Genomic DNA, 20,919 nt, shown 5'->3' on the forward strand with positions numbered 1-20,919 from the left:
TCCCACTGCTTGGGCCACAGCATCACCTCCCACAAGGCTGGACACAAAGCAGGTACCCAGTGAAAGTTTGTAAAATGCCCAAACAATGTGATTGAAAGAAATAAGAGGGCAGAAACATAACAGTGCTAGTGCTGGGAAAGCCTGAACCAGCCTTGTCCCACCCCTACACGTTCTCACCAAGGGAAGAAGGCAGTTTTCTCCAGGCCACCCCTGGGAAGGAAGGTTTAAGTTTCCTCAGGCCAGTTCTCACCGGCTGGAATTTATTAACCAAGTTGTCCAGCTGTTTGCAGAAGTGCAGGATTAGAATGCATTGAGGGTGGGGTATGGATGGGAGAGAGATTTGGGAGTTAGGTGAGAGGAGGCTGGAGGTAGGGAGAGAGGAGTGTCTTTCTCAGGCCTGGGAGAGGTGTCTCTGGGGAACAAAGGTTGGGGAGAGTAGATTCCAAAGAGGGACATGTTTAGGAAAGGGGGGGGGGGGGCAATTCTTCCCCTTCCTCCTCTCAAACTTGCGCCTCCAGGATTCCCTTCACAGGGTGACGCTACAACCCCATCTCCATTATATAGCCCCAGGCTTCTTCCTAGATGCCTCCTTCCCCTCACCAGAGAACTGTCCACTCAAGACTCTCTCCCACCCACTCTCCCTTCTCTACCTCTGGGCACCTGGGTTCACAGCCTCTGCTCTTTCATCCTCTGATCCATCTTCACACAGTTGCCAAGGGAAGCTTTATAAAATACAAATCTGACTGAGCCCCCTCCCTGTGTCTCCCCTGCTCCACTCCTTGCACAACACCTTAGACTGAAGTTTAGACTTTTTACAATGATTCCGAATAGTTTCGTGTCCTTTGAACAGGCTCTTTTGGGACTGATCACTCTTCTCCTCCAAGCGAAAGTTAAAAGAGTCTGTTACTCAGTGGTGTCCAACTCTTTGCAAGCCCATGGACTGTAGCTCACCAGGCTCCTCTGTCCATGGGATTCTCCAGGCAATACTGGAGTGGATTGCCATTCCCTTCTCCAGGGGATCTTCCCAACCCAGGGATGGAACCTGGGTCTCCTGCATTACAGGTGGATTCTTTACCGTCTGAGGCACCAGGGAAGCCCTCTCCTCCAAGCAAAGTGTTATCAACTGTAGGGGATAGATCTGAGTTCTTCAAAGGTGCCATGTGCTCTCCAGTCACCTGGCTCAAGTGGTATCTTCTGCCTAGAATGTCATAATGTCTTAGAACCTTCTCCGGCTCATTCTCACTAAATCAGGTTTCAGGTGGGAATCTGCTCTTCCACAGAACCCTGTCTGCACCTCAAGCTGGGTCCCTCAGCCCTCTGTGCTTCCTCCATCAGAGTTCTGGTCACTCTGTTGTCACTGGCAGGGGCAGGACTGTCTTCCCCCTGGACTGTGAGATCTATGAGGGCAGTGTCACTGCTAGGTCCACACAGTCACCCCTGGGTCCCTCGCACAGAACCAAGAGAGGAAGTGAATGAATGAATACCCAGAAAAATCTCACAGAGGCAGACAGAGACACTGAGACACTCAGATAGATGTGGATCCTCTAGAGTAATTTGAAGCTCTTGGCTCTAGATTTATTGCCCCCTTCCTTTGTTCTCTGTTTCACAGGATGCTGTCCTCCTGGACAGGGTCAGAGCCCTATTCATACACATGGGAGGGGTAGGTGCTGTGCCCATCGTACTCATCGGTGGTGAGGCAGCGCAGCATGAAGTGGCCCAGGTCGTGTTTGGAGATGACCCTTGAGGGCCCTCGTCCATCCAGGGTCACTGTGTAGGCCCCAGTCAACGGGTGGTCTCCTGCAAGGTAAAGACAGAGGGGCCAGGTAAAGCAGATGACCTTTCCTCTCCCCCAACTTGTAATCACCCCAGTGACATCCCAGAGTGTCTACAGAGTGCCTAGCTCAGATGGTAGAAGATGGTATAAGAGCTGGGCTTCCCTGGCTGTCTGGTGGTTCAGAATCTGCTTGTCAATGCAGGGGACTCGGGTTCAATCCCTGGTCCGGGAAGATCCCACATATCTCAGAGCTACTAAGCCCGTGGTCACAGCTACGGAGCCCAAAAGCCTAGAGCCCATGCTCCACAACAAGAGAAGCCACTGCAATGAGAAGCGCAAGCACTGAAGAGTACCTCCTGCTTGCTGCAACTAGAGAAAGCCAGATCACAGAAAGGAAGACCCAGAGCAAGCAAATAAATAAATTGGAGAAAAAAAAAAGAGGAAAGAAACATACACTGTCACCCATGTGGCATTCCTGCCAAAAATATTTAATCTGAGCCCGTAAGACAGGAATTTGTGTAATTACAGAAATCCAGAATGTGGAACATTTTAAAAGATATCTGGGACAACAAAATCCTACTATTTAGCACAGGGGACTACATTCAATGTCCTGGGATAAACCATAATAGAAAATAATATTTAAAAAAATGGATTCGAGAGGGAGGGGACACATGCACACCTATGGCTAATTCATGTTGATGTACGGCAGAAATCAATATTTTAAAGCAATTATCCCTCAATTAAAAATAAATTTAAAGAATGGATATATATGTAAAAGGAAAAGACACCTTGCCTGTTATGTTTCATGTTAAAAAATAATTTAAAAAAAATGATATGGAGGATTGTTCTAGATTGAACGTGACATGCCAACTGAACACAACACGTGATCCTGGCCTGGATCCTGATTTTGAGGGGAGGGGAAGGTTGGGAGATATATTTTGGCAATTGGGTATGTCTGAGTACGGAGTGGATACTAAATGATGTGATAGAGTGAATGTCAATTCCCTTAGTGCAATAACCGTACTGGGGTTTGTTTCCAAATACTTCTTCTTGGAAGATGCCTACCAAGAGGTTCTAGGAGTAGAGTGTGCCAATGTAGACACACACATTTTAAAAAATGTATGTATATACACTACATATATATTCACATAATCACACATGTACATTGGGTGCTAAGTCGTTTAAGTCATGTCCAATTCTTTGCAGCCCCATGGATTGTAGCCCAGACTCCTCTGCCCATGGGATTCTCCAGGCAAGAATGCTGGAGTGGTTTGCCATACCCTCTTTCAGGGGAATCTTCCCAACCCAGGGGTCAAACTCATGTCTCTACATCTGCCTGCATTGGCAGGTGGATTCTTTATGACTGGCGCCACCTGGGAAGCCCCTACACATGTATTCACACAAACACACATACACATTAGCTGCACGTATAAATGATAAACAGATAGATGGGGAAAAGAAACAAGCTAAAATGTTAACAAGTGAACCCAGATGAAGGGTTTATGGGTAATTCTTAAACCTTGAATTTCTTTAACTTTTCTAGAAGTTTCAAAGTTTTCATACTCACACAAAAAAAGAACTAAAAAAAAAAATCCCCACAACTTCATGTTAAATAATTTTTAGGCTTAATCTCTCTGAATATTCACTTTAAACCTGGGAGGTCTAGAAGTAATATGAGCCCTGTTTTGAGATGAGGAAACTGAGGCTCAGAGGTCACAGGTCACAGCGCTGGGGCTGGAGCTCTCCTTGGCTTCTCCACCATGTAGCCTCACTGCTGATTCACAGCTCAGGATTCTCATCCCAATAGGGTCCCTGAACTGAACCTCAGCATCGAAGCTTATCTGAACCTCTGGAGGGTGGTATACAAGCCACCTCCTCCTCCAGGCAGAAGGCACACAGGCAGGCACACAGGAAGGAGATAACAGTTCCCGACTCAGGCCTGGGCACTGCTGTTCCCTCATCCTAGAATGTCCTCCCTCCCCCCAGACACTCACCTGCTTCCCTCCCTCAGGGCACGAAGCTGTGTCCTTAGAAAGCCTCTGCTCTAAGCAGCACCTCATTACTCTCTTCACTGAACTATTAACGTTTGTTTCTTCATTCAGCATAGCACCACCCATCTATCTTTTGTTTGGGCTTCCCTGGTGGCTCAGATGGTAAAGAATCTGCCTGCAATGCAGGAGACCTGGGTTCAGTCCTGGGGTTGAGAAGATCCCCTGAAGAAGGGAAGAGCTACCCACTCCAGTATTCTTGCCTGGAGAATTCCATGAACAGAGAAGCCTGGTGGGCTACAGTCCATGGGTTCCAAAGACTTGGACATGACTGAGTGACTAACACTTGCTCTTTCACATCTTTCTTTTGTCTCCCCTGCTAGAAATGTAAGCCTCGTGAGATCAGAGACTATGTCAGAGATACTTGCTTTATTTTTTTGGCCTCATCACGCAGTTTGTGGGATCTCTGTTCCCCAACCAGGGATCAAACTCTGGGCCCTGGGTAGTCAAAGCCAGTGAAAGCTTGGAGTCCTAACCACTGGAATCCCCGAGAATTCCCATTGGTACTTGTAATGGTGGCTAGGCGCACACTTCCTGTGCAAGAGACATTTGTAAGTGAACAAATCTCTCCCTCTGACTTCGGGTCTCTCACTGTGAATTCCAGACCAGGGAGAGGTAAAGAGGGTGTGGTTCCTTCCACAGCACCACCTGGAGGCAAGGCATCTTCCCTGGTATTAGTTCAGTTGACAAATATTTACTGAGCACTTATTACAAACCAATGGCTCAGCTGAAAAGAATCCGCCTGCAATGCCAGAAACGCAGGAGATGTGGGTTCAACCCCTGGGTTGGAAAGATCTCCTGGAGAAGGGCATGGCAACCCACTCCAGTATTCTTGCCTGGAGAATCTCATGGACAGAGGAGCCTGGCGGGCTACAGTCCCTGGGGTCTGAGCCAAGAGTAGGACAGGACTGAGCGACTGAGCATGCACATTGTTTTACAATGTGTGTGCCAAGCCCTTTCTAGGCCCTAGGAGCACAGCAGTAATCAAAACAAGACAAAATCCGTGCCTTCAAACAAAGCTTCATACTTCACAATTCTAGTGAGGGAGACACACACTAAATAAGATTAAAAAACAAGGGAATTCCCTGGTGGTCCAGGGTGACCACTTCGCACTTCCACTGCATAGGGCAGGGGTTTGATATCTGGTAGAGGCTCAAACAGTAAAGAATCTGCCCGCAATGCAGGAGACCTGGTTTCGATCCCTGGATCAGGAAGACCCCTTGGAGAAGGGAATGGCAACCCACTCCAGCATTCCTGCCTGGAGAATATCATGGACAGGAGAGCCTGGCAGGCTACAGTCCATGGGGTCGCAGAGTCGGACATGACTGAGCATTAACAATTTCTTTCACTTTCAGAGTAACTAAGATCCCACAAGACGTGCGGCACAGCCAAATTAATACATGGGTTTTAAAAAGAAAGAACCGATGTGAAGCATAATTTCCCATTCCTTGAATGTGGGGCAGCCTCAGTATAACTTCCTTCTAATAAAGAGAGTACAGTGGAAGAAGTCCTGAGAGATTGCAGTTTCAAGAAACCTAGACAGCATATTAAAAAGCAGAGACATCAGTTTGTCTACAAAGCTGTATAGTCAAAGCTATGGTTTTACCAGTAGTCATGTACAGATGTGAGAGTTGAACCTTAAAGAAGGTTGAGCGCCAAAGAATTGATTGATGCTTTTGAACTCTGGTGCTGGAGAAGACTCTTGAGAGTCTCTTGGACTGCAAGGAGACCAAACCAGTCAATTCTAAAAGAAATCAGCCCTGAATATTCACTGGAAGGACTGAGGCTGAAGCTGAAGCTTCAATACTTTGGCCACCTGATGTGAAGAGCCGACTCATGGAAAAGACCCTGATGCTGGGAAAGATTGAAGGCTGGAGGAGAAGGGATAAGGATGAGATGGTTGGATAACATCACATGAGCTTGAGCAAATGAGTTTGAAGGACAGGGAAGCCTGGTGTGCTGCAGGACATGGGGTCACAACTGAGTGACTGAACAATAGGGAAGGCCCAGAGAACGTCCCCAGAGGATTGGAGGGGGCAGGCTGGTGCTGACCCTGCAGTTGGCTCTCTGTCCACTCACCTATATGTGGCGGCATCACGGCCACGTACTTCAGGCCCGACTGCTGCAGTACCTTGTGCATCCGGACATGGTCATCAGTCACATCCTGCAGTCTTGGGGGCACCTTGGAAGGGTCCCACAGTAGGAAGGCTGGGGGGACACAGGGCAAGATCAGACAAGACTTGAGGACAGCCTGGCCAGGCCCATACTCCGCAGGTCTGCCAGAACATCTCCCTGCAGGAACTCATTACTGCCCTTCAGTTGTTCCAGGCTTCTCATCCCACCTGCTCCTGTCCGCTGTTACCTCCTGCCTAGACCATGGCAGAGCCTCCTCCCTGTTCTCCTGACCCTACCCCTGCACATCTGGGACCCTACCCCGACCCCACCTCACTCAGAGAGAGAGCAGAGGCCCCATCAGGGCCCCACTTGATCTGATAGCATCAGCCCCCTGGCCTCACCGCCCAACACTCTCCCCTTCACTCGCTCCTGTGCAGCCACGCCCCTGCCTCACAGTCCCTTCCTCTCCTCACTTCCCCCTCTTGCCGTCTCCCTTCCCTGGGAGACAACAGGTATGATGGGACAGAGGTGAGGGATGTGGGCGATGGAGACAGACAGCCTAACTCCACACCCCAGCTCTGCCAGCTACAGGCTGTGTGATCTCGGGTAAGGTGATGGGCCTCTCTGGGCCTCCACTCCCTTGATGGGAGGCGGTAAGAACAGCTGCAATTCACTGAGCACCTACGATGTGCTGCCCTGAATGGAAGCATTATCAAAGGAATTCTGAGAGGATTCAGTGGCATTCGTCTGTAAGGTGCTCAGATGGTGCCAAGCACAGAGTGAGTGCTCAACAAACACTGCTAGCATTAACTGCTCCTGTTACACACCCTGCAGCCTTCTTTTCAGATTATTCAGGAAGGGCATCTCTTCGTAAATTGGGAGCTCTTTGAGAGTAAAGACCGGGCCCATGTATCTAAGGCTCTGTCACTTCCTCTTCCATGCTCTCCCTGACCCCTTCTTAGGCTGGGTCAGACGCCTCCTCTGAATCCCCAGCGTCCTCTAGGCTTCCCCCATCCCAGCTCTGATCCCTTTCCCCATGCTCCCCCCAGGTCCTGGCCTTGACCCCTCTGCCTGTGCTCTGCACCCCCATCCTGGCCCTGACTCCTCTGGCCTGTCGTGGTTTGATGATCACGCTGTTACCACTTCCCTTCTATTCATGAGACCCGTGAGTGCAGGGCCCAGGTACCATTCAGCAAGGTTCAGATGCAGAATTGGTGCTCAATAAATGCATAAATGCACAGCAACTTGCAGTAGCTCCAAGGCCACCTTGTAGAAACCCCGGGGCTGCCTGTGCAGTACCCAGCTCCCACTCCTCAGCCCCAACCCCTAGGATCCTGCCACCCACCCGAGGTGCAGGCCACGACCTTGTCCACGCCATGGGCCTTCATGGCCGCCACGATGTTCTGGGCACCCTCGGACATCATTGTGGTCGGACCTTAGAGGAGACAGAGAGTGGCTGTCACTGGTGGGCGGTGGCGGTGGCAGGGGCGGCAGGGGAGGGGCTGGGGGCGGGGGCGGCGCCGGGGGCCGAGGTGCAGGGGTGGGCCGCGGGCAGAGCGGGGGCTCAGTACTGAGGTCATTGCGGGTGCCCAGGAGCACGACGACAGCATCCTGCCCAGCCACAGTCTTGTCCACGTCGGCCGGCTCCCGGACGTCGCCCACCACCACGTGGGCCGGCTGGGGCCCCTCTGAGGGCAGCCTGGAGGGGTCCCGCACCAGCACCGTCACCTCATAGCCTGCAAAGAAGGGCAGAGAGGCAGGTCAGTCGGCTTGCTGGCTGGCATTCCTAGGCTCCAGGGGCTGGTCCTGGAGGGTGCCATGAACCCCCAAATCCATCCCCCAGGTCCCCTGTTCTGAGACCACGATCTTCAAACATTTTTGCTGGCATCAACTCACATCAACTCACAGTTGATATACATACACTTGATTGTTAAAATAGGGTGATACCTCCCTGCCAGTTCATAAATAATCCACCCTGATGCCTTTCTCTGCCTCTCATCTCCTTGACTTCTCCACTCCCTCCTCCTTCCAACAACTAAAGGGTTAATGCTCATCATCACACTGGCCTATGTCCCCCGTCCATGATCCTGGAGGAAGCTGAGGCACCTTCAAGTATGTTCATCATTGGGTTTGGTCCTCCAGGCCTTACTTCTGAAGGGCTGGGTCCTGTCTTGCATGCACATGTACGTGCTAAGTCGTTAAGTCGTGTCCAACTCTTTGTGACCCCATGGGCTGTAGCCCACCAGGCTCCTCTGTCCATGAGATTCTTCAGGCAATAATACTGGAGTGGGTTGCCATGCCCTCCTCCAGGGGATCTTCCCGACCTAGGGATCGAACCAGCATCTCTTACATCTCCTGCATTGGCAGGTAAGTTCTTTACAACTGGTGCCATCTGAGAAGCCCTGGGTCCTGTCTTAGTGGTCATTTATTTTGAATATTGTTTTGGCATGTCATCTCCCAAAGGAATTTTGGATAACTCCGTGTTCCTTGGCCCCACCATCACACACACAAATACTCCTTTTTTAAAGTTTATAACCAACAGGGACTTGCCTAGTGGTCCAGTGGCTAAGACTCCGTGCTCCCACTGCAGGCACCTGGGTTCAGTTCCTGGTCAAGGAACTAGATCCCAGGTGAGGCAGCTAAGAGTTCACATGCCCCAACTAAGACCTGGTACAATCAAATTTTTTAAATCAAGTTTACCAGCAACATATTTCTTTCTTTGTTTTAGACAATGGCAAAATATATTAATGTTTATGCATATTGAAAAAAAAAAAAAACAGTAGTTGTAGTCTCTGTCATGGGCTGAATGCTTGTGTCATATGCTGAAACCCTAACTCCCAATGGAATGGTATTTGGAGATGCAGCCTTTGGGAGGTAATTAGGTTTAGATGAGGTCATGAAGGTAGATAGAGAGTAGGGTCCCCATAATGAGATTAGTGTCCTAAGAAGAGGAAGGGGCTTCCGTGGTTGCTCAGTGGTAAAGAATCTGCCTGCAATGCAGGAGCGACAGGTTCCATCTCTGGGTCAGGAAGATCTCCTGGAGGAGGGCATGGCAACCCCCTCCAGTATTCTTGCCTGGAGAATCCCATGAACAGAGGAGCCTGGCAAGCTGCAGTCCATGGGGTCGCACAGAGTCAGAGATGACTGAAGCAACTTAGCATGCTTGCACGCAAGAAGAGGAAGACCAAGGTACTCTGTCTTTACAGTGTGAGGACACAGCATGAAGGCAGCCATCTGCAAGCCAGGAAGCAGGCCCTCACTAGAAACCAAACCAGCTGGTACCTTGATCTTGACCTTCCTAGTCTCTGGAACTCTGAGAAATGAGTGTTGATTAAGCCACTTGGTCTGTGGTATTTTTGTTATAGCAGCCTGAGCTGATTAACACAGCCTCTAAACAGCATTCTCATGAAAAATGAACCAGAGCTCCTTGAAGAAATGGCTGCTTGTTGGGCCCGGGCAGGGAGAAGACAAGACGAGCCTGGACCATCTTGTACCACCAGCTTTGAGAAGTTTAAAGAATGGTGAAGTGAGGTCAAGAGGACACAGAAGCCACTTGAAGGGGTTCTCAGGACCAATCAGGGACAGTTTGATTTGTCCCAAAGAATACAGATGGCAAAGAATGGAAGCACATCAAATATATAAAAATATGTGAATTCATAATGATAACTAAGAAAGTTCATTGGTCATCACTGGTAGCTATCAGAGGATTAATCTATTGTTCTGAAAATGATAAAGGAAAAGCAAAACCACAAAATTGTCCCAGTTTCCTTGATACTTGTCATCACATATTTAAAAAACAAATAATTAAAAATCTGTATACTCTGGGGCAACGATGATAATAGTACTTAGTGGCTTCCCTGGTGGCTCAGTGGTAAAGAATCCGCCAGCCAATGCAGGAGACATGGGTTTGATCCCTGATCTGGGAAGATCCCACATGCTCTGAAGCAAGCAAGTCCATGTGCCACAACTATTGAGCCTGTGCTCTAGAGCCAGGTAGCCACAACTGCTGAGCCCCGGCGCCGCAATCTCTGAAGCCTGCGCGCTCTGGAGCCCGTGCTCTGCGACAAGAGAAGCCGCCTCCATGAGAAGCCCATTCACAGCAACTAGAGTAGCACCCTCTTGCCACAATGAGAGGGGAAAAAGAAGTTGTTGGAGCAACGAAGATCCAGTACAGTCAGAAATAAATAAAATTAAAAAATAAAGATACATAATATTTATAGAGCACTCACTATATGCCAGGTGCCAAGTACTTTATATTTATCATCTTATCTAATTGTCAAAGCAACCCGGATTTTGAATTCTATCTGTCCCTACCGCTAGCTAGCTGCATGACACTGGGCAGGCCACTTAACCTGTCTGGCCTTAGAGCCTTCATTTGTAAAATGACACCAATAATAGTCTCTGCGTTATAGGGTTGCTGTAGGTTTAAATAGTATTCCCAAAAGTTTAAAGTGGTTGGTTGATTTTTGACAAGGGTGCCAAGACAATTAATTCAATGGGAAATGAAGAGTCTTTTCAACAAATGGTGCAGGGACAACTGGATATCCATGTGTAAAAGAATAAAGTTGGATCCCTACCTCACATCGTATATGAAAATTAGCTCAAAATTATCAAAGATCTAAAAGGTAGGAGCTAAAACTGCAGTCCATGGGGTCGCGAAGAGTTGGACACGACTGAGTGACTGAACTGAACTGAAAACTATAAAAATTCTAGAAGGAAAGTGAAATTGCTCAGTCATGTCGGACTCTTTGCGACCCCATGGACTGTAGCCCATCAGGCTCCTCCATCCATGGAATTTTCTAGGCAAGAGTACTGGAGTGGGTTGCCATTTTCTTTTCCTTTTCCTAGAAGGAAACATAAGCATAAATCTCTGTGCCATTTGATTAGGCAGTGGTTTCCTAGCAGTGACACCAAAACCACAAGTGACAAAAGGGAAAAGAAAACAGATTCACTGGACATCATCAAAATGAAAAATAAAAACTGCTGAAAAAATGAAAAATGAAATGAAAAAAAAAAAAACTTCCAAGGACACTACCAAGAAAGTGAAAAGACAACCCACAGAATGGGAGAAAACTTTTGCAAATCATATATCTGATGAGAGACTTGTATTTAGAATACATAAAGAACTCATACAACTTGATAGTAAAAGATGAATATTAAAAACTGAGCAAAAGATCTGAATAGACATTTCTCCAAAGAAGATACACAAATGGCCAATAAACGTATGAAAAGATACTCAATATCATACAAATCAAAACCCTAGTGAGATACGATTTCATGCCCACCAGGAGGACTATAATCAAAAAGACACAATGACTGTCTGCGTGCCTGTAGGGGAATTGGAACCTTCATACACTGCTGATGATGTTGAATGATGCAGTTGCTTTGGAAGACAATCTGGCAGTTCCTCAGGTTAAACGTATTGTTACCCCTGTGATCAGTTGCGTCTGACTCTTTGTGACCCCATGGACTGTAGCCCACCAGGCTCCTCTGTCCATGGGATTTTCCAAGTAAGAATAGTGAAGTGGGTTGCCATTCCCTTTCCCAAGGGATCTTCCCAATCCAGGGACGGAACCCACATCCCCTGCGTGTCTCACGCGCTGGCAGACGGATTCTTTACTACTACACCACCATTGTTACCCCAACGACCCAGTAATTCGACTCGTAGGTATATGCCTTACAGAAATGAAAACTTGTGTTCACACAAAACCTGTACATGAATGTTTATAGAGGCATTACTCATCATAGCCCCAAAGTGGAAACAACCCAAGTTCCCATCAACGGAATGGATAAATAAAAGTGGTATAGGGAGGAACTTCTCTGGTGGTCCAGTGGCTAAGACTCTGCGATCCCAGTGCAAGGGGCCTGGGTTTGATTCTAGTCAGGGAATTAGATCCCACATGCCTCAGCTAAGACCCAGCACAGCCAAAGAAATAAAAAAAAATTTTTTTAAGTGGTATAGGAACTTCTTGGCAGTCCAGTGGTTAAGACGTCACACTTCCAGTGCAGAGGGTGCAGGTTTGATCCCTGGTCAGGGAACTAGGATCCCATATGCCACACGGCACAGCCAAAAAGTAAAAAAGAAAGAAAGAAAAGTGGTGTAGGCAAATAATGTAATGGTGGTGTTCTGTGCTTAGTCGCTCAGTTGTGTCCGACTCTCTGCAACCCCATGGCCCACCAGGTTCTTTTGTCCATGGGGATTCTCCAGGCGAGAAAACTGGAGTGGGTTTCCATGCATGCCCTCCTCCAGAGGATCTTCCTAGGGATCGAGCCCAGATCTCCCGCATTGCAGGCAAATTCTTTACCGTCTGAGCCACCAGGGAAGCCCATGAATACTGGTGTGGGTGGCCTATCCCTTCTCCAGGAGATCTTCCCAACCCAGGAATCGAACCGGGGTCTCCTGCATTGCAGGCAGATTCTTTACCGTCTAAGCTACCAGAGAAGCCCAATGCAATGGTATTCAACAATAAAAAGAAATGACACATATGCTACAATATAGATGAACTTTGAAAAAATTCTTTTTGTTAAGTGAAAGAAGCCAGTCATAAAGAGTCACATGATGTATGTTTCCATTTACAAGAAAAGTCTGGAACACGCAAATCCATATAAACAAAAAGTAGATGAATGATTGCCTAGGGCTGGGGAAGTGGTTGAGCAGGAAAATGGGGAGTGACTTCTAGGGGTTTCTTTTTGTAGTGATGAAATGTTCTAAATTGATTGTGATGATGTTTGCATGAGTCTGTGAATATGCTAAAACCCACTGAATTACATTCTTTAAATGGGTGAATGGTATTGTATGTGAATGATAACTTAAAGTAGCTATTGAAAAGATGCAAAATGAAAACAAATGAAAAGCTTAGAGGAGTGTCTGGCACAGAAAAGAGGGCTCTATGAGTGTTGGCTGTGACCAGGCCTTTCCGTCATCTCACAATTGTATTTCCTGGCCTGGTCTAGTCCTGAGGCGGCTCCTGGCCTGTCTCAACCCCTCCAACCTACACTGCATATGGTAGCCAGATAGAGCTTTCCACAATTACATCAAAGTGCCCTACAACTGCCCTTGGGGGTCCAGTAGCTAAGACTCCATACTCCCAGGGCAAGGGGCCCAGGTTTGATCCCTGTTCAGGGAATTAGATCCCACACGCTGTACCACAAGATCCTGCCTGTTGCAATTAAGGCCCGGTGCAGCCAACATAAATAAATTAATTAATTAAAAAAAAAAAACCCAAAACAAAGTGCCCTTGGTTCAGATCTCTCCCTATTCACCCCCCACCCCAGTGCCTTAAGATAGTCGTGTTTCTTATGATAGCCTTCAAGCCTGCCCTCTACAGGGCCCCTCCATGTGACCTCTCCTCTCCAGACTGTACTGGAGCCAAAGCCGTCTTCACTCACTGCATGTCTTTCAGTTCCTCAAACGCACCATGCTGTCTCCTGCCTCCCGGCCTTCGCACATGCCCCTCTGCCTGGAGCACCCTTACCCTCTTTCTCCAGCCAACTGTGCTTCCTCTGTCATGGCCCTATTTATGCTGACCAACCAACGGCCCTGTGAGTGCAGGGGCTGTGACATACTCAACACCATCTCCTGGATTTTATTATCATTTTTTAATGGCCCTGCCAGGTAACATGTGGGATGTTAGTTCCCCAACCAGGAATCGAACTTGTGCCCTTGGCAGTGGAAGCATGGAGCCTTAACCAGTGGATCATCAGAGAAGTCCCTCCCCTGACTATTACATCAACACAAAAGCACAGGCTATACTGCCCCAGGGACCTCAGTTCGTACTCCAGCTCCACCTCTCCTTTTTTTTTTTTTTTTTTTTTTTGACTGCACGGCCTACAGGATTTTAGTTCCCTGACCAGGGGGAACCTCAAGCCACTTGCAGTAGAGGCTTGGAGTTTTAACCACTGGACTCCCAGGATTTTAGTTCCCTGACCAGGGGGAACCTCAAGCCACTTGCAGTAGAGGCTTGGAGTTTTAACCACTGGACTCCCAGGGCATTCCTCGCTCCACCTCTTACCGGCGGAGGAACCTCAGAAAACACCTTTCCTGATTGGTCCCCAGTCTCTTCTCTAAAGTGAAGATCGGGGCTCTCCCGGTGGCTCAGTGGTAAAGAATCCGACTGCTAATGCAGGAGACACGGGTTCGATCCCTGGTCTGGGAAGACCCCCACATGCCTCAGAGCAGCTAAGGCCTCAAGCCACAGCTGTTGAGCCTGTGCTCTAGAGCCCGGGAGCCCCAATAACTGAGCCCAAGTGTCGCAGCTACTGAAGCCAGAGTGCCCTAGAGCCTGTGCTCCACAACAAGAGAACCCACCGCAATGAGAAGTGCATGCCCTGAAACTAGAGAGTAGCCCCTGCTGGCCGCAATTAGAGAAAGCAGCCATGAAGACCCAGTGCAGTCAAAAAAAAAAAACAAAAAAAACTAAATAAAAAACTAATATTAAAAAAAAACTAAAAAAAACTAAAATGAAGATGATAGTCTCTAGCATGCCCATTCCTTTCATATGGAATGCTGGTCTCAGACACATTGGGCAGCAACAGGGGGCTTTCAGGGTGTCAATGGAGTCACTGGTTAACTACCACCGTATTAGTAAAACGGACCCTAGTAAATTGTGGGCGTTTTGGAGGAGAAACGTCTCACCAACATGAGAGCTCTGACACAGGCTCAGCACGAGAGTGCCCATCAGTGGGACATTATTGGTAATTGCGCTGGTGCCAAGTCACTTCGGTCGTATCCGACTTTCTGTGACCCTATAGACGGTACTCTGCCAGGCTCCTCTGTCCATGGATTCTCTAGGCAAAATACTGAAGTGGGTTGCCATGCCCTCCCTCCAGTGGATCTTCCCAACCCAGGGATCGACCGGGTGTCTCTTATGTTTCCTGCATTGCAAGTGGATTCTTTATCACTAGAGCCACCTGGGAAGCCTTACTGGTGATTAGAGACATTTACTGAGAGCCTCCTAGAGAATTCCCTGGCGGTCCAGTGGTTCAGACTGCATGTTCTCACTGCTGAAGGCACAGATTCAACCCCTGGTTGGGGAACTAAGATCCCACAAGCTTCAGGGCCCAGCCAAAAAAAAAAAAAAAGTTTCGTATGTGCCAAGGGCTGTGCTAAGCTCCTTCCACTGACGAGTGACTTAAAAAAAATTTTTTTTTAACACAACTCACATTAAATTTAAATAGCCACAAGTGGCTTATGGCTACTATGTCAAACTATAGTTTTAGAATTCATAGATTTTGCCCTTTACAAAGAATACAAGCACTTGTAAGGCTATTTCCAAACTTAAAAAATTTTTTTTCTTTCTTCCTTTTTTGTTTAAAACGAATCTCTATTTTTTTCCATTAAATTTTTTTTTTAATTTTTTTCCATTAAATTTTATTTTGAAATAAATTCAGACCTATAGGAAAGTTGCAAGATCTAGATTCTCATATTTGTTTTATCTTTCTCTCTGCATGTATACACAACACATACATGTAACATGTATAATTATAGGTATATGTATAAAGTTTTTTCCTAACTATGTGAGAGTAAGTTGCAGAAATCATGCCCCTTTTAAGCTTTTTTGATCTCAGCCCTCCATTCAAAGTTGATTTCACTAACCCCGTATACACAAACTTATACATGTATAACTGAGACAATAGTTTCATAAAACCAGTATTTAACGTGTGATCCATTCCGACACTGTTATGACCCATTAAATATATTTCAGAACTCTCTATGATCCACAGTTTGAAAACAGCCCTCAGATTGCAACAACCTCACAAAGTAGGTTGTATTATATGCCCATTTGGAGGCTGGGGAAAGTAAGGCAAGTTTAGGTAAGTGGGCCAGGATCACACAGCTATAATCTATATTCACTCAGCCAAGGAGTGTCTACTGAGCACCAGCTCTATGCTGGACGGGCTTCCCAGGTGGCTCAGGGATAAAGAATCTGCCTGCTAATGCAGGAGATGAGGGTTCAATCCCTGGGTAGGGAAGATCCCTGGAGAAGGAAATAGCAACCCACTCCAGTATTCTCATCTAGGAAATCCTATGGTCAGAGGACCCTGGCGGACTACAGTCTATGGGGTCGAAATGCGTCAGACGCTGCTGAGCGACCACATGGCCACCAGAGTCTGTGCCTTCAGGACTCAGTCCTACAGAACCACTGAGGTCAATAAGAGCCTAGTTCACCCAAGCCCTGCCTTTTTCTGATGGGGACAGGGAGGCTCAGGCTCACTGTGGCTCTGAAGAGACGTCTCAGAGCCACTCTAAGAAGGCAAGGGCTCCCCTAGGCCTCAGGTACAACCCATACTCCCAGGTGCAGTCCCAGCTGTAACCAGCAGGGAGGCTAAGTGAAATTTTACAGAATCCAAGATTAAGAGAAAGGTAGTAGTAATCTGGGAATCCAAAACTCACAGTGACTCAGCATCTCTCAAATTCTCCCTCTTACTTCCTCCTCGAGAAATGTTTATCAGCAAATTTGTTTCTCCTGTTCCCACAAGTCAACATCCTCACTAGGTCTTCCCTGAGGAGGTGGAGAGAAGTGGGGCTAATGGGGAACTTTTGAGTCACAATCCCTCCCAGGGAAAGTTGGGCTAGGAGGCAGCTGAGAGTGGGATCCTGGCGGCCTCCACCCTTTGGGGGCACCCAGATAGTCAATATCTTCAGAGTCACTCAGGCCAGCAAGGGTGGGGCTGTATATCTGGACAGGCCAGACTCTGCTGGGGGTTGGTGAAGTTGGGATGGTGGGGGCTGGGTCCTGCTGCATGATACTTATCCCCTTTCCTGGGGGGCAACTCTGAATTTTCAGCCCTCATTGACTTTCCTGGGGTCCGTTTCCCCAAGTCTTCACCCTTGTCTCCATGATCTTCTTTCCATTAGGTACTCATAGCAACCCACCCCTCAGTTTTTCAATTTTGAAATCCTTGGTGCTCAAACCAAGTGCTGGAGGGCTCTCAGCAGTTAAGAGCAAGTGTCAGGTAACAAATTCCAGCACTGTCCCTTTCCAGTTATGTGACACTGGGCAAGTCACTCAGTGAGACTCGGTTTTCTCTCATTTGTCAGGTGAGGTGATACTAGTTCCCACCTCACATGAGTGCTATGAGGATTCAACACATATGGCGAGAGGGCAGTGCAGGGAAGATGCCTCATGCCTGGCTTAGTGACGCCCTTGCTGGGTGTGCAACCACCCACCACCATCACCACCACCACTACCACCAGCACACCAACTTCCTTTCATAAGAGCAATGGATGTAAATCTGTCACTGTAAAACAGTCCCCCAGCCTCCCAGGGCCATTTCGTTTCCCTTGGGACTCAAGATAAAACTGGACGTCATAGCGTCCCCCATTTCTGCCCCCGTGGCCACCGGTTTTGCCCTCTAGGTCCTCGCACACCAAGGCACGATGGCTCCAACCTCCCTGGGCCCAATCCCACGATGCCTAAGTTCCAGCTGTGCACCCGCGACATTCCCTGCCCGTCCCAGCTCATGCCTGCTTGCACCGCCTGCGCCAGCGTGGTGAGCCCGGTGTTGCCGGTGGCGCCGAAAAGGGCAATCTTCTTGACGACCATGCTGCGGGATCGTGGGGGCGCGAGGCCGCGGAGTCGCAGGACACGCGGGAACCGACTGGCTGCTGGTTCCCCTCGCGTCCTTTCCTAAAGGGAGGGACGGGGCGGGGCCGCCTAGAGGACCAACCCACAGCCCGCCTCCAGCCCCACAGTACGGTCAAGGGGAGGGGCCAAAGGCCACGCCTCCAGCTGAGGACAGAGAGGGCGGAGCTGGAGACAGCTCTCCTGAGGCCCAGCACCGCCCCCTCCGCCCGCCACTTAGCCCGGAAGGCGTATCGGGCTGTCCGCGAAGGTGGACGCAGAGCACCGCCTCCGCTCTCCAGCCTCCCGGGGTGGGGCGGGGCGAGCGCGGGCCACGCCCACAGTTCTCTGCTCGTTCACGCCTCCTTTCTCACGGCCGTGAGTCTGATCTGGGGCTCACAGAACGCCCCACGGCCTTCCCGAGGCTACAAGGGGAGAAAGTGAGGCAGGACACTGTGGGTGCGTGAGGGTGACACTGTAGCTGCGTGTCTATGTGCCCGTGTTGACCCCGTGTGACTCTGCGAATAACCCCAAGGGAGAGCATGATCGTGGAAGACACTTGTGCCCTCTGTGTAACACACTGTATTACGGCGTGAGACTGTGTGTGACACCACGTGTGGAAGGCACTGATGCTCTTCCTCTTTGACCTTGTGGCGACACCGGTGGATGGTGTGACCGTTTGTGATACTACATGCATCCATGACGCTGGGGCATACGGTGTGAGTGTGGGACATGCGTGAGTTGTGATATACGGGAGTGTGTGACTCTTCGTGTGTGACTCTGTGACATCATTTGAGTGTGGCTGTGGGTGTTACTGCTGTGATGTTATTTGTGACCTGTGACTGTGTAACGTGTGTGTGACAGTGCAGGATGTGTGACTCCCATGTGAGTGTGTAACAAGTTTGAGTGTGTAAAAGTGTGTGAGCTGTGTGATGGTGAAGCCGTGTGTGACATGCGAGTCGATGACACTCTGTGATCCCACGGACGTGTGCAACGGTGTGCGGCACATGCGTGCTCGTATATGACTCCACGTGAATGCTGGTGACACAATTTGAGTGTTTCACGGTGTGTGACGCTGTCGGGCACCGTTTCAGCGCGGGACCTCGTGCAAGCTTGTGACTGCGGGACACACTTTGAATATTTGACCCTGCGTGACCCCGTATAAGGGGGAGACAGTGTGAGCGTGTGTATGTGGATAGTCCTTGTGACGCTGTATGCGACCCCGCGTGTGTGTGTGTGGCAGTGCGGGAGTGTGTGACCCCGTGGGAGTGTGCACTGTGTGTGACGCTGCCTCCGGCCCCCGCAGCTGTGTCTCGCACGCTTTGGCCGGGTGTGTGGCCGCGCGTGGGCAGGCGCTGCAGGCGGCAGGGGGTGGCGGGGGACCCGCGGGCGGGAGAGGGTCCCGGGGGCGCGCGGAGCGCGGCGGCCGCGCGAGCGGGAGGAGGCGCGCCGGCGGCAGCGGCGCATGCGGATCTGGCCGAGCGGCGGGGCCGGTGGGGCCGAGCCGAGCCGGCTGGGCCGGGCCGGGCCGAGGACACCGACAGGGAGGGCGGTCGGCCACGGCGAGCAGCGGGGACAGTGGCACCGGCGGCCGCGGGCCCAGGTGAGCGGCGTGGGGGCGGATAGCCCCTCCCTCCAGCATCTTCCCACCTGCCTGAGCATCCCTCCTCCGCGCCCCGTGGGCATGGCCTGAGCCCCGAGGGTCTCCCCGGCTGGGGGAGGCAGAGGGTCGAGGGCAGAATGAGTCCCCAGTCCCTCACCCCAGTCCAACCTCGGCGCCATACGTGAGTCTTCCACCCAAGCCTTGTCCTTCCCAGGCCCCCCTCCTCGGGAACGGTGACTAGACTGTAGGGAGAGAGAGGCGCGGCCTTGGAAGGGTTAAAGCATCGGCTCTCAGCTCGTATCCCCAGCCTCGCCCGACCAACGTTTCCTGGGGCCCTCAGGACACCCCTTTTCACCTCCCCCACCGCCTTCTCCCTTCCCCGTTGAATCACGTAATAGACAGGGCTGTTCCACCTCCAGCCTGACCGAGAGCTCACCAAGTGCTAAGTGCCTTTCCATCTCCAAGTATCCTCCATTGAGGAAACAGTTGTGTTCATCGTTTAACAGGGAGGGACACTGAGGCACGGAGAAGCCAAGTTAAAGGTAATCGGGTTTAAAGATAGAGCAAGAATAAAGCAGGACTTGAACTCATTTTTGTCTGACTTCAGCACAGGCACTTTGATTTTCTAAGATATGTGACTGGAGGGTGAATAGTAATAGCAAGGCCCGTGTATTGAGGGCTTACGGTGTACTAGATACCATGTTCCCCACATCATTAATTCTCTCATCTTCAAACACCCCTGGGAAATGGATACTATTATTATTGTTACCATTTTACAGATGAACAAACTGAGCCCTAGAAAAGGTGACTTGGCCAAGGTCACACAGGTGCCCACTTAAAGCTTTCCATGGAAGAAGGGAAAGATAATCATGAATTTTTGAGTGTCTAAGGAAAGGGACAGTCTCTACTACATTGACCAAAACCTAGACCCTGCCTCCCTAGAATCTGATTTGTGGGCTACTGTCTGAATATTTTGAGAATGGGACATTGAGCTCCTCGCAGCTGCCTCTTTTCTTAGTCTTAGAACCAGGCCTGGGGTTCTAGAGAATGGAGGAGGTGTATCTAATATCTCCCACACCCTTAAATTTCATATTTACAATCTGGCAGTGTTCTAGAACATCACTCTAGAGTCAGACAATATGTCAGTCAGCTAGTGCCACAAAAATGCTACATAAGAAACCACCTCCAGACTCAGTGTCTTAAAACACTAGGCATTTATTTAGCCTTGAGTTAATCTGAGGTCAGTGACTTGGGCTCATCTGCGCTTATTTCCCAGTTAGGATGGGTAGGGATGTTGACTGTTGGTTGCTGAGGCTGGCCTTGACTGTGATGAGGGCCTTGGACTTGGACTAACCCAGCAATGCTTTTCTCATGGCCACAGTCAAACACAAGCAAAAACATGCAAGATCTCCTGAGTCCTGGGCTCAGAACTCACTAGCGCTTCTACCTAATTCTGTTGGTCACAGCAAGTCGTGTGGCCAAACCAAGAGTCAGGGGGTAGGGCTTCCCCGCACTCAACCCCACTCTTTCATTCCTCCCATCCCGAGTGGGAGAACACTGAGGAGCTATATGGCAGAGGACGTGGCTATACGGATGAAGAATTGAGACTGTTAATGTAGTTATTCAGTCACAGTGACGAAGTTTCAATCCTGGTTACTCACTAGCTGTGTGACTTTGGGCAAGTGAATTAACCCCTCTGTGCCTTAGCTTCCTCCTCTGTAAAACAGGCCTAATAATACCTTTCTTTAGAGTGTTAAATTTGTGGGAATTAAATAAGATATAATACATATAAAGTACTGAGCACAGTGCAAGTGC

At 49.4% G+C, this 20,919-nt stretch overlaps 1 protein-coding gene across 1 annotated transcript; it reads right to left on the reverse strand.

The window, feature by feature from the left end:
- Positions 1-1,530: 1,530 nt before the first annotated feature.
- BLVRB (biliverdin reductase B) lies at positions 1,531-17,587 on the reverse strand. The gene is made up of 5 exons (XM_065920594.1): positions 17,405-17,587; positions 7,509-7,673; positions 7,283-7,372; positions 5,902-6,030; positions 1,531-1,797 (listed from the first exon to the last, which is right to left on the reverse strand). Exons 1-5 carry the CDS (start codon positions 17,481-17,483, stop codon positions 1,640-1,642), a joined length of 621 nt encoding a protein of 206 aa, XP_065776666.1. The 5' UTR covers positions 17,484-17,587; the 3' UTR covers positions 1,531-1,639.
- Positions 17,588-20,919: the final 3,332 nt, after the last annotated feature.

The sequence above is a fragment of the Muntiacus reevesi genome, chromosome 2 (assembly GCF_963930625.1).
Source record: "Muntiacus reevesi chromosome 2, mMunRee1.1, whole genome shotgun sequence".
NCBI classification, from domain to species: Eukaryota; Metazoa; Chordata; class Mammalia; order Artiodactyla; family Cervidae; genus Muntiacus; species Muntiacus reevesi.